Source organism: Buceros rhinoceros, unplaced genomic scaffold (assembly GCF_000710305.1).
Source record: "Buceros rhinoceros silvestris isolate BGI_N320 unplaced genomic scaffold, ASM71030v1 scaffold20160, whole genome shotgun sequence".
Taxonomy (NCBI): domain Eukaryota; kingdom Metazoa; phylum Chordata; class Aves; order Bucerotiformes; family Bucerotidae; genus Buceros; species Buceros rhinoceros.
Window position 1 is genome coordinate 23,214 of NW_010391633.1, and position 13,159 is coordinate 36,372.

The following is a 13,159-nucleotide window of genomic DNA, read 5'->3' on the forward strand; positions in this document are numbered from 1 at the left end:
ATTTGAAAGTTTACTCTTGTCTTTCTAGTGGACAGTGAATTTGAATCTGTAGCTACGCAGCTTCTGAAGAGGACACAGGCTATGCTGAACAAATACAGATGTTTGCTTATAGAAGATGCAATGGTAAGGTGTATAACCCAGGTACATTTTGTGTTCGTAGGGTGTGATTCAGTTTGTTAAATAGGCAAAAGAGTTCCAGGAAGGTGACAGTTAGCATTTCAATATTTATCACCTTGTGAAGGTGCGAAGCATATACATGAAGTTTTTAAAGATACATACAGCCAGTGTACTTGTTACTGCACCAGCATCCTCAGTAGCCAACCTGTGTTTTCAAGTGTATGCACACATCTTAAAATGAGTGAAATGTGAGTTGGTATTTCACAGGTGGCCTAAGTAAGGCTGCTGTTGCGTGTAAGTTCCATAGGCGTTGGGGACACAGGAATGGCTCTCTGCTTACTGCATTGCGCCTGTGCCAAACAGGCTGTGGTAGTCAGGCAGGTGATTTCTGTGGGTGATAGAGCCTAAAGGAATGTTGAAAATCTCCATTCAGAGGCCTCCAGCAATATTGTAATTGGAGGCAACTCGTATTACAATTTAGGAAATCATTACTTCTCAGAAGCTGGGTGGAGCCTCACTTTTTCATCAGAAATGCTTCTGAAATAAATGCTTTCACAATCACAAAAGAAAACTGACCAAGTTAATTTAAGAGTGTATTTTACAAGGATCGGGAAATTCATTGTGGCTTCAGACACATGCTGGTTTTCAAGCCTGGAAAAGTTTTGAATTTGAGTATAATAGTTTTAAATCACACTGCTTTAGAGACAGGACTACGTAATAAAAGCGCTAGAATTAATATGGCTTTGGAACCTAGCAGTCCCATTAAAAAAAGACACTCACCATCAAGTCTTTGCAAATAGTTGCAGGTGCAAAGGGGAGATGGAGGTTAAAATCTGTTCTTCTCACATCTGGTACGTTGTGTGGTAAAGCCCAGTCAGTCATTGTGAAGAGGTTGTTTCACATAGTGTTCAGGTTTGGAACCAGTTACCTGTGTCGTGACTTAATAGCGAGTGAACTTTATTCTGTGATGGATGGAGCCACCCTGTTTGAAGGCATTGTCAGCAAAAGGCAGCTCAGCACCAGGTGGTTAGAAGGATAGGAGAGAAGTGCAGGGACAAAATGAGGGGTAGTGGGTGGTCCCATTGCAAGATTTTTGCTGGTTTTCTCTCTAAAAGAGAAAGAGCGTGTGAGCTAAAAATTGTGGTAAACATACTCAGTCCTGAAAAGGTACAATTCTTGCAGCTGTAGCAGTAACTCCCTGTTTTAAAACCTTTAACAAATAAAATGTGCCACCAAATGTAAATAGTATTTTATGGTTGAGCTTCAGTAGCAGTTGGTGTGACAGTTAAGATCGTTAAAGATGCTGTGGAGTTGTCAACAAATCTATCTCCACAATATTTAATTTAATGACCGACTACAGAGACGGTTGTTTTTTTTCCTTTTCCCACAGCGGATTAATCCCTCCGCAGAAATGGTGATGATTGATAGGATGTTTAACCAGGAAGAAAGGGCATCTCTGACCCGGGATAAGCGTCTTGCACTTGTGGATCCTGGTAAGTGATGGTTAACTTCAAAATCTTGCGAAAGCAGCATCTGAATGGAGTGTTTAAAAATAGTTGTGGACACAGTGAGACACTGATGGGATTCCCATAACCGAAATACTGAATAAGCAGTTGGAAGTTAATTTTTTGATTAGTCCCAGATTCAATGATCTAGAGACACTGTAAAGTTGAGGGCAGTTTTTTAGGGAAAAAATAGATTTGGTTTGTTTGTCAGAGAAGTATTGCTGAGTTTCTTTTGTCAGTAGACTCCTGCATATTGTCAGCTGTAGCAGGAAAGAACCTGTAAGGTTGTTGGCAGTCAGGAAGAACACCACTGTAGGAAGCATGACCACTCTTGTTCATCTTAAAGAAGTGCTGCTTTTGGAGTGTTGTGGCCACTTAAATGGCAGCATTTTTAACCAGGCTGTTGTTGAACATAGCGGCTAGAAACATATTACTTGTGTCACATAACAGCTACTGTTTGTTTACATGTTCTGTATGTTTTAAAAGATACTCAGAGGATGTATTAAAGGAGGATTAGTCTTCCAGATACCATATTTACATGTTTAGAATGCTGGGAAGTGCCCTTAGTCTGCTTTTACAGTGCACTTAACATGCGTAGTGTGACAGAGAACTTGGTGATACTCCCCTACCCTGGAGACAGCAGAACACTTCAGCATGTGGATGTCTCTTGTAGACGTGAATCTGTAGGCTGTGGATGTTCTGTGAATACTCAGAAGTTATGTTGGTGTGTCTGTTATTTTGATATATAGGTAATGTAAGTAAAATCTTCCTACTTAATTTTCAGATGGTTATCAGGCTGATTTTTGTTGTTCTGCCAAACCATTTGATAAAGCAGCTGAAGAAGCACAGTCCAGCAAAAGTGACCATCAGCCTAGCAAAACATTACCTTCTCGAAGTCAGACTACCAAAACCCAAGCCAGAGACCGACCAAAATCCAGCTCAGCAGAGTCCACAAACCACAGTAAACTTCCTCTAGTGCCTAACAACGTTCTGACGCCCCAAGAAGGAATAGCTTCTACTAAAAAATCGGAGAGCCTCACTAAAGCTTTAAAGTTTGAAAAAGCTAATTGTTCCTCTGGGAGCCACTACGTGGCCCTTTCTGAAGGAAAGATGGTTGGGAAAGATCTTGCCAAGTCCACTGAAAATTCTTCGAGTTCTGAAGACTTGTCAAAAACTGTGTCAAGAGGTGGTCATGGAACACACAATAAAATATCAAGGAACACAGTTCAGCCTTTCTCAAAGGTAACGTGTAATAATTCCCTCCAGGACAAAACTCTGAGGAGCTCTCCAAAGAATGAGGTTTTACATCTCGATAACAGGAAAGGCTCTGGCGATCCCCAGCAAGACTTACTGCTCAGTAAGAGTTTAGAAACTACATTTAAAAACATCTTGGAACTTAAAAAAGCTGGGAGACAGCCACAAAACGAGGCAGCAAGTAGTGGCTCGGTTGAATTAGAATTTCCTACTTTTTCACCTATCGCTTCACAGGAAAACTGCCTGGAAAAATTTATTCCAGACCACAGTGAAGGCGTTGTAGAAACTGACTCTATTTTAGAAGCCGCTGTAAATAGTATCTTAGAGTGTTAATAGTTACAGTACCATGGACAAGTTACGTTTCTCTTCGCAGAAGCAAATGTGAATGACACCACAAGTACAGCCTGACATGCATTAAAGGTTAACCTTTCTAAACTAGATTCTGTTCTGTGTTTGAGAGCAATACTCATTGTGGTTACAGTGAGATCTCCAAGTAAAGTTAATCCTTGGTAGAATGCAGTCTGTTAGGGCCTTACTATTTCAAGTATTATTATGATAGTGCTTTTGATAATTGCGCAGTCCTGCGGCGTAACAAGGTCGCGGGTCTTTAGGCCCTATGTAATACGGTAATATACTGACAATCACAGTCATTTGAAAGGATATATTTATTAAGAAAATGTTTTTAAAAAGTGACGGAAGTAACAATTCTCCCTTACCCTTCTCTTCCACAAGTCATCAAATGTTTAGTTTTTCTGGAAAACCCACTGTACCTCTCTTCAGAAGTGATGATTTGCTTTGTTAATGAATCTGTGTTCTAGGATTCCTCAGTTGGAAGGATATCATCGGTGTGTTTACAAGGCTTCATAATTTAAAGTGCTTTTCTATTGCTTTCTGAGCAGAAACTAGTACTTGATGATATATTTGTAGTGGGTAACTTTAGTCTGTGGGATGGTATTATATGATCTTAGTCACAGTGGCATGATATGAAGTAATAAATGCTTGACTAAGGAAGGTAGAATGGAAGCCAGGGAATGGCAAAGTGTACAGGATGAGGCCATGATAGAGCCATGAATTTATATATATATAATACATATATATGTTAACTCTCGAGGAAAAGATTTTGCATTTTATAATTGGATGTAGTCAGCCTTGAGTCTTTCTGAAGTGGTATAAATGTTTTTTTTTATTTGTTTGGATTTTTTTAGACCAAGTGTCAAAAGCACTTTTATTTGAAAACTGTTATGATATTTGTAGCTTCTATTTTAAGAGGACATTAGCCTTACTCTGATTAAATTTCAAGGCCAGTGTTTATTTTTGATCTTTTTTTTTTTGCTTTTTGCTGTCCGAGAATGTTAAATCACCACAGCAGTCATAATTATCTAGATATGTACAGACCAAAGTTGATCAGCAGTCCCATTGTTTAAACATATCGGAACGCGTGTAATTATTGATTCATATTGTGGAGCCAAGTAAAACCGTTGCATGGTTTGTATTTGGCTTGCTGTCATGTTGTTAAGAATAGAATCTTATTATTTTATTTATTTATTTTAATCTATGACATCTCTTTTTTTTTTTTTTTTGCTGCCCATGCTGCTTTTTCCTAGTTTACTTTGGTCATGAGTGCTTTTGTGCACCTAAGTGCGCTGATATTCGTCACGTGCGTTCGTACATGCGTCTGCTCAGGAGGATATAGCTTTTGTGGTTTCGGAGGTATGCTCATGTTCTCCCCCAGACCTTTTCCACAACTCCCTACAAAAGTTACCAGCCATTTTCCAGGCTTGCCGATTACAGCTTTCGTCATACAGAGGCTCGTTGTAGCAAGCTGTGGTTGTCAGTCAGATTGCCAGGAAAAGAAAACAAAAGGTTTTGCTGTCACCTAATTCAGTCCATCTGCGCAGCGCAAAAACCCCAGAATTAGATCCTTGTGACAGCGCAGCTCTGTATTGAGCTACACACCACTCTCTGACCGCTAAAGGAAACCAAATCCAGAGAGCAATGTGCGAAAAATGAACTTCATATGAATTTCCCCTTTGACATGAATGGATATACTGGTTTTGTATGTTACTAATTGCCATTAAAAAAAGTTGTGCCAATTTTAAACTACGTCTTTGTAAAAACCCAACATTCCCAAGTGTTGTATGAAATACCGAAGGTACTAAGAAGTATTGCCAGTTTTAAATTTTTAGTTAGGTGTCCCTAGAATAGACTCTCAGGCGGTTTTCATTGTTTTCTTATTGGCAAAACTGACAATATAGTCTTCACCTACTGCCTTTTTAGAGTTGTTAATATGCTCATCGCTGTGTATCCGGATGCATATTTTATTTTATCCTTCTGGGAATTTACCCGCTCTGTCTAGAGGGAAAGCAGTAAGTTACACAGTTGTATGTTAACTAGTTACAGTTTTCTTCCGTAGGGAAAAAAAAAAAGTAAAGTTGCACATTCATCGATCCACTTGCTTTTTGTACCACCTCAGAATGGGCATGGGGTTTCCAGCCTCTCTGCAGCAGATACCGAGCAGAGTGTCAGGCGATGTGTCTTCGGTTTGATCGCATCTGGGGATGGGGGACAGTGGCATGTGAAAAATGGCAGATTACAAGAAGTAACGGCGGTCTGTTTGGTCAGACACATTTCTCTGAACCACTTACGAGAGGAACCCATTGAACAATCCTAGCGAGAGTAATCGTAGATGGTTAATGTTCTGTTGTTCACTCCTTTGAATTCAGTTCTAAAGGAATTCTGGTACGTGGTGAAGCAGTAAATGAAAGAATTGTATTTTTGTTGTGCTTTAAAAGAAACCTATGAATTTATTAATCGTGGGCTCAAGTCCAGCAAAGTATTATGAATGTGCATGACTTCAAACATGTTTTCATTATTTTGCTGGATCAGCGTTGTGATTTTGATGTTATTTAATACTGCCTAATAGTAAAACAAATTTTAAACTGGCAATTGAGAAACTATGTTCATTTTGAAGATTTTAGTATAATTTATCTGTTAGATTAGGGAGGCCTTACAGACTGACTTCACTTAAAGAGGATGTGTCACTTATTGTCAGTGTGGTATGGACTTTATTTGCTTAAATACCTTCATTTGTAAAGTATGTCTCACTTGAAATTGCTTTGTATACATTTTGTAAAAATATTTATAAAATGTTTTGTAAAAAAAAAGTATAACAAATTGCAGTTTATTTTGTTATGTTGGATAAATACTGTTAAACGACACAAGTCAGTAAATATATTGTTAATCCATGGATAGGAAATGTTTAGTTGGAGATTACAAATTGAAACAACCATTGCAATACAGCCAAAGATTTGGGAACAAACATCTATCTGTGATTGTCTTGATTTAACCAAGCTGAGTATTGACATCGCCAAAAGAGGGTTGTTGCCAGTTCTAAGGAATGTGGTTGCAGAATACTTAGGCCTGTGCCTGTTACACAGTACTTCGTAGGGCAGCTTTCCGCACCCTTTATGAACCCTTGTGAACGTATGCTGTTAGGTTTTGGTCTACATGGTGTTGTAACTACACATAGTAATGCTGATCTCCAGATACCTGGAGTGCCAGTGGTCCTGCTCCGTTGTCAGTAGAAATCTTGCCATGGTGAGACGTGCTCTCCCTTTCCAGCACGTTTTCACAAGGTAGAGGCATCATCTCCCTCATACCTCGGGGAGCTAGAGGGGGTTTTTAGTCAGCTGCCACCTCATCCGTGCTGTGGGTTTCAGAGTGGAGCCGGTTGTATGTGGTTGTAGATACCCCGTGTTGGCAGTATTTCCCATTCCTGGTTTTTGGCTGTGAGAAGGTACTACAATTGCTGGTGATACAAAGCTGCTTCCTCCTTTAAGAGGGGAGATGAACCTTTTCTACTGTGTTTGAATTTTACAGAAAGCGCGCCGAGACTCTGATGTAGTAAAGCTCTTGTGCTTGGAACTTGAACGCTTCCTTTTTGGAGGCTGTGGAACCGGAGGATTGGTGAAGTGTACTGCCCTCAACTTGGGGTAGGGCCAGCACTGCTGACAGGTAGAAATCTTTACGGTTAGTAGTCGTTACTTGGTCGGTGAGACAAAATAAACCTACCTCTCCAGTGCTCCCCACAGGGATTCAGTCAGTAACAAAATTAATAAAATCAATTCCATGCTATTTTAATCTCTGTTTGGGTATGATGGCTAAGCATGGGGTTTTTTTAATCATATCCCTGTAGAAACAGGCTTGTCATGATGGATCTCTACTGTCTCTGCGCGCCACTGAGGCAGGAGAATCATAGACCTAACCCTGACGTTCCTTTCTAGACACCAGGTACGGAGGGCCAGAATGAGCAGAAAGATGATTTTCAATTCAGGATTATGGTGGTAATACTTCTCTTTAAAAAATAAATTCCAGAAAAGCATGAGATTTAATTGACATAATACCTTTGGGGTGGAAGATGATGGAAGGACCCTCGTTCTGCAGCGATCATCACCGCAGCGCTTAGGTAGGTGGCGTTACATAATTAATGGTGTTACTGGGGTGGTGATGGAATAAAATGATGGAATAAATGCCAGACCGTTGTGAGTCATTACTGTTTGTGAGTGGTGGAGTGGCCTGAGTTACAAAAGTGACCTAAAACGGTTTGGATGAGGCTGAAATCCTGTCTGCGGTGTTGTCATCAAAACGAAAGTTCGACAGCTGAAAATGAATTCAGAAATTGTGAATTAATCGGAGAAGTGCAAAGTTGAAATTAGAATAGCACATGTTCCTGAGTGGCATCTCGGCACTTTGACTCCCCTCGACTTCGAGCTTGGGGGTTTACCTCAGAGATACTCAGGACTGGCAGCTTTTTGAAATGATCAGGTGGTGAATAAACGACACCGGATAAAGTTTGTCCCCGTTTGGCTTCAGCGATTGTTGTTGGGAGTCAGGGGCTGAGGTGACCAATACAGGCGTTTAGATGCTTTTCTTACTGTTAAACCCCTCAAATTCCTTAACGATTCTCCTCTGTTTTGTTATAAACAGAAGGAGTTGAAAGAGGAAGAAGAAAATTCACACCTCGGTCTGCATTCAAGGAACTGAAACAAACTTTTAATATACGCTAAATTCACACAACTGTTCGCTACTATAGATATGCACAAACCGAGAAAGGAAAAAAAACTAAGAAAAGAAGACTCAGATAACCAAAGTTCTGTGCAGTTCTGCTCAAGGTCAGTGCTCTGGGCAGGCATCCAGCGGCAAGGTGGGAGCGAAGGCTTTTGCCGCTGTCCCCCAGGCGGAGCACAGAGTAAAGTTCTGTCCGCGGCGAAGGGGCGGGGGGGAAAGAGCCCCCGCGCGCAGCTGATTTAATAGCAGGGAAAAAACCTTCGGCACGAAACAGCTGGGAGAGCTCAGTTATCACGCCCGATTCTAGATGAAAGCTCATGGCAGCAATAGCTCAAAGTCTGTAACCGTCAGCGATTTGGACGATGCAGCCCTCGGGTCTCGGGCTGGTCCCGTACTGGCAGAGCTGCGGCAGTGCTGCCTTCGTGCCGCTGCCCGGAAGGCCAAGAGGGCATCACTCCCCCTGCCTGCTGCCTTTAAAGGCTTCCGATGTAACGTTCCACCTGACTCTTAACCAATTAAATGCGGAATTATCGTACTACATGGAATAATTCTATTTGTCCATTTCCCAAAACAAGGAAGTTTTAGCTCAAACCAGGACACTTACCTTGTGGTATTCCGCAGTGACAAACCACATCTGTAAATGTCTGCTTTGTTCTCTCTAGAGTCCTTTCGGTGATGTAAACAACATTTCTGCGCTAATCCTGAACTTGAATCTTTTAAAAATTCCGTTCAATTTGAAGTGATTTCATGTCAGATCAGAATTTCAAAGTCTCATCCCCAGATGCACTAATACCCAGAAACTATGTGTTTGTTTTTGTATTTCCTCGTAAGCCTTTTAAGCTTTCTTAGCCATCCCGGGGACCCCCTTGGAGCGGCAGCAGAGAGTAACTGCTGAAACCTGCCGTAGGTCATTTCACAGCTGGGTGCTGCCGGGTGTACCTGAGGCTGACGAACACCAGACAGAGTAAAAATGCACGTGGTTAATGCTGCTGAGGTGAACAGTTCAATGTCACCCTGTTCTCAAGGTAAAACGAACCAGGTATTTGGAAGGTCCCTGAGGACAGGGACACAGCCGGGTGCTCTGTGTCTGCAGAAGCGTGGGTGGCCGAGTGCCTGGCAGCAGGGACTGGGAAACCTTTGTGTACGAGGAGGAAGCTGAAGGAGATGAGGCTGCAGGTTTGGGAGAGGTTGAGCAGGAAGGCAGGCAGGTGTGTGTGGGATGGATTGTGTGCGAACCTTTGGGATATGAATGACTAAACTTGATTTTAAAAACACGGCATGTGTTGTACACAGAGGAGGCTGTACAGGTTTGTATCCCTTTCCGTATTAGATCACCTAATCAATGTATTTTTTAAAAAATCATGAAACAGCCTGTCTTTTCCCCCCTTTGCGCCTCTCTGAAAATACCTGGAATGTCACCGGGTGAGAATGAATCTAGCATAGAGAATATTATCCTGGGACGTAGATTTGTACGTCTTACCACTGCAAGGATGGGCTCGGCGCACAGCTGGTGTTCTGAAAGAACACCCCTCAGTGCAAGGTCTGGTGTTAAAGTGAGCAGAACAGGACTAAAAACTGTGAGTAAACTCAACATACTGTGGAGTTGGGACAGTGTTTTCGTGATACCGGCTGAGCACCATCACAACGTATTCCTTACCAAGAGGTGAGGAGGGTGTGGAATCTGTTTGCTTACTACACTGGTTTTTTTTGAGATTGAATTTCCCTCATCAGTACAAAATAAGAGTGTTTGAGTTTTTAGTGAAAACTTACATAACCTTATAATACCTGTAATAAATAGTATTTGGTTTATGAGAACGCTCGTTATGTTACTGTCATCGATTAATGACGGCAGTTTTAAGTCTGTGACAGCCAGGGAGTTAAAACTTGATTTCCCAAGGAAAAGACCTGCTTTTTTTTAAGTGGCATCACACCATGTTTGACTTGTCAAAGCCAGAAGAGCTTTGCCACCCTGCTCTGCTGTTTTTCGACCCAGAGAGGAGCCACCCTGCTCTGATGTTTATCGACCCAAGCACATCAAAGGTATTTTCTTTCTTACCTGGCTGTCTTAGTAATAATAAACAGTTATTCAGATACTGTGGCAAGGCTGTTGGTGACAGTGAAAACTGGAAATCTGATACTTACTTTTAATTTTCTTCTGCCATGATCTTTCAGACCTGCTAACAGCAGTTTTCTGGCTACAACTGCGATACCAGAGTCCAGGCATTGAAAAAACGGGAGACCGAAGGTTGGAGTTCACCGTGTCACAACGGGCGAGATCAGGCTGAAGGAGCCTCAAAACGTTGTAGGCTGATAGAGATCTGTGTGTGCTGCAATCCAGAGGCAGTCTTTGGCTTGAAATCCAGTTTTGTTGTGAGTACGGAGAGGAGGAGTAGACATAAATTGTTAAAGGTCTGTTGTTTCTTAGAACAGCCCCAAAAGGAGGATTTTTGCTTGCTTCCCCTTAACTTTACTTTCTTAAGGTGCCTGCAGGAGCTTTGGCATTGGTGAGTTGACTTAGTCTTCTGTAAATGGTTTAAAAAAAGAAGAGGGAGGGTGGGGAGCAGAATACTCAGCTCTGTGTGTGTGTGTGTGTCCAGTCCAGAGGTAGGTCAGTAACATCAGGTTCTGTGCAAACAAACAGTAGGTTTCAATCGTCTGCTGCTAATTATCACCCAAATTTGATTTGCACGCTCTTCAAAGGGACCCATATCTTTCCACTTAGTTATTTGTTCCAGTGCGATGAATCTTTAATTCAAACCAAACGCGGGTCGATTTCCAACTGGAAGAAAACTAGAGAAGGGAGTGAGGAATGTGTTTATCCGCGGTCGTCTCGGTGTCTCGTTGAGGGTTTGTGTAAGTGGTGCTTCCTGGCGTCGGTGGGGAGGTGAGTTGGTGTCAATCTGTGAATTGGCTTTGCCTGTTTGGCGAGTTTGTAAAGGGTTTGGTCAGTTGTAGGAGGGCTTGAACAGTTGTGTGTCTTGAGATGGTTCTGGTGGCTTTGAGTAATGAGGGGAAGGTTTAAAGTTACAGAGATGTAACCAACTCTCATTGCAAGTACGGTTTTTCTTGACATTATTTGCCTTATGTGACGTCGGATCAGTTGGTTTTTTGCATGCAGGAAACGTCTGACGCAGTGATTGGCTACACAGATGCTGAGCACTGCCTTAGACATCTCGCAGTGCTGTGTTGTCCGGGCAGCCGGCTGCGGGTGACCCTGCTTGAGCAGGAGTGTTGGACAAGCTGACCTCCAGTGGTCCCTTTCCGACCTCAACCATTCTCAACCATCCTAGAGAAAGGACATTTAAGTGCACAATACTAAATGTAAAATTTTTTCTGTCTGTGAAACTTTATGGTTTCATAGGCAAAGTGCTGAGAACACGTTAGTGCTGCCCTGTGCACGTTGTCATACGGTGCGTTGGACCTGCAGTTACCCTTTGTCGTTAATTACAGGAGTGCCCGCTCCCTTCCGGGGATGGCTGACTCCGCACAGGTACCTCCTACTGCGGTCAGCTCTGTCTAAAGGCTTGTCTACGTGCTACGTCCCATGGTGAAAGCGGTGCTGGCAGCTGCTGTCTGAGCACAGAGCCTTATTTGGACATTTTAACCTCTGCTGCTTCTGCACCTTGAAATCCGTCTGTGTGATAAAAGATGGTTATTTACGTAGTGCCTTTGTGCTATAATGGATCCAGCCGAAGAGCAATCTGCTGCCCAGCTGACCGGGCACTTAACAGCAACAGCCGGGAAAAGGGTGAATCCCAGCGGTGAAACCTCTATCCCTGCAAAGGTGGAGGCGAAATCGTTAGCAAGCGCTGGTAGCTGGTAACAGTTATTTACAGTTGTGGGTGGTTTTGGTAGAGATTCTTGCAAAAAATTGTGTTTGAGGCTGCACGCTCCTGTTTCCTCTTCTGCGTGTAAGGATGTATAGACCTGCCAGGGGCAGCGTGCTCACAAACCGGGGGTTGTGCAGTTCCGGCTGAGTGCAGACGTTAGAGCCTGCCTTAGCTGTGAGGATGCGTGAGCCTGAGGCGGGGGTCTGGCCTCCTTTATCCTCAGCAGGCGAGTGGGTTCAGGCTTAAATCGCTTGTACCTCTGGTGAACGAGTTTTTAGGAGTGTTCTGGTTTAAATTTTTATTTCCCCAGGAGCAGGAAGAAGTAATTGGGGACAGGTAAACACTAGTATCTGGGTATAAGGTGAAATTTGCTGTGCAGACCCAGCTTTTCCGCATTTTGACTGCTTTTCAGAGAGAAATAACATGTATGGATTCTGTAAGCAGACAGACACCGTAGTACTGTGAAGTGTGATTTTTTTTTTTTTTTTCTTTCCCCCAGCTGTCTTAATGGAGTGTTGGTTTTAAAACCTATTTTCACTGCTGCTTGCTTTGCAATTAACACCCAGTTAATAGATTGGGTTGGTTCAGCTGTGTGGTACTGTATATGGTGTCAGGGTGGGTGCGAATATGGACACTTCATCCAAACATCCATTTAGGGTGAGGAGTCAAAGAGCAAAAATCTGAGGCTGTGGAAGCAAGAAGAAGCTGGGAAAAGCTGGGAAAAGCTGGTGGTACTGTAATTCTATTAAAATTATCTTGAATAAAATACTAATATCTGTTGTGATGCTAAAAAATATAGTAAAAAAGAGTCGAGAGACAGGAAATTAAAAAATGTTTCTGTGGGTTACGTAAGTATCAAGTAAAAGGGAACCTGACAGAATAGGGGCTGACGCAGAGATCCCTCCATGTAAACTTGAAATCCAGGAGACCAGGACAGCTAACAAAACAAAGATAAGCGTCAAGTGAGGTCAGAAAACTTTTATTAAGACTGTAACTGTTCCAGAATAGTAACAGATAGCAGTTGCTGTCTTGTGTAGCAGCAACGGTATTTTTGGGACAAGGTTTTGAAACGTAGAACGCAGCGAGGTGAGAAAACCCACCCTGATTGAGGAGACCCTCTGCACTGTCTCATGAGAAAACGATTTGTAAAAGTTACAGCTTCCTAGCTAGTTTAATTTGTGACAATTCCTTCTCCACGGTGATACCTGAATCTCTTGTAACTTTAATGAAGTTCTGTACTAATAGAACAAAGCCAGGGTTTTTAACCACTTACGATAGACCAGGTGGAACAGGAAACCGTTGCCCAAAATTCCGGTGCTTTCAGGGCTGGGCTGTTTCTGTGGATTAAAAATGTCTGTATTTTATCAAGTCTTGGTGACTGCAGTT

General features: G+C 42.4%; 1 protein-coding gene across 1 annotated transcript in view; it reads left to right on the forward strand.

The window, feature by feature from the left end:
• GLTSCR1L (GLTSCR1-like) overlaps nucleotides 1-3,209 on the forward strand; it is a 15,721-nt gene extending 12,512 nt beyond the window's left edge. The window contains exons 9-11 of the mRNA XM_010142563.1: nucleotides 29-123; nucleotides 1,508-1,610; nucleotides 2,407-3,209. Of these exons, the coding sequence (XP_010140865.1) occupies nucleotides 29-123; nucleotides 1,508-1,610; nucleotides 2,407-3,209 (1,001 nt within the window). The remainder of the gene's footprint in view (nucleotides 1-28; nucleotides 124-1,507; nucleotides 1,611-2,406) is intronic.
• Nucleotides 3,210-13,159: the final 9,950 nt, after the last annotated feature.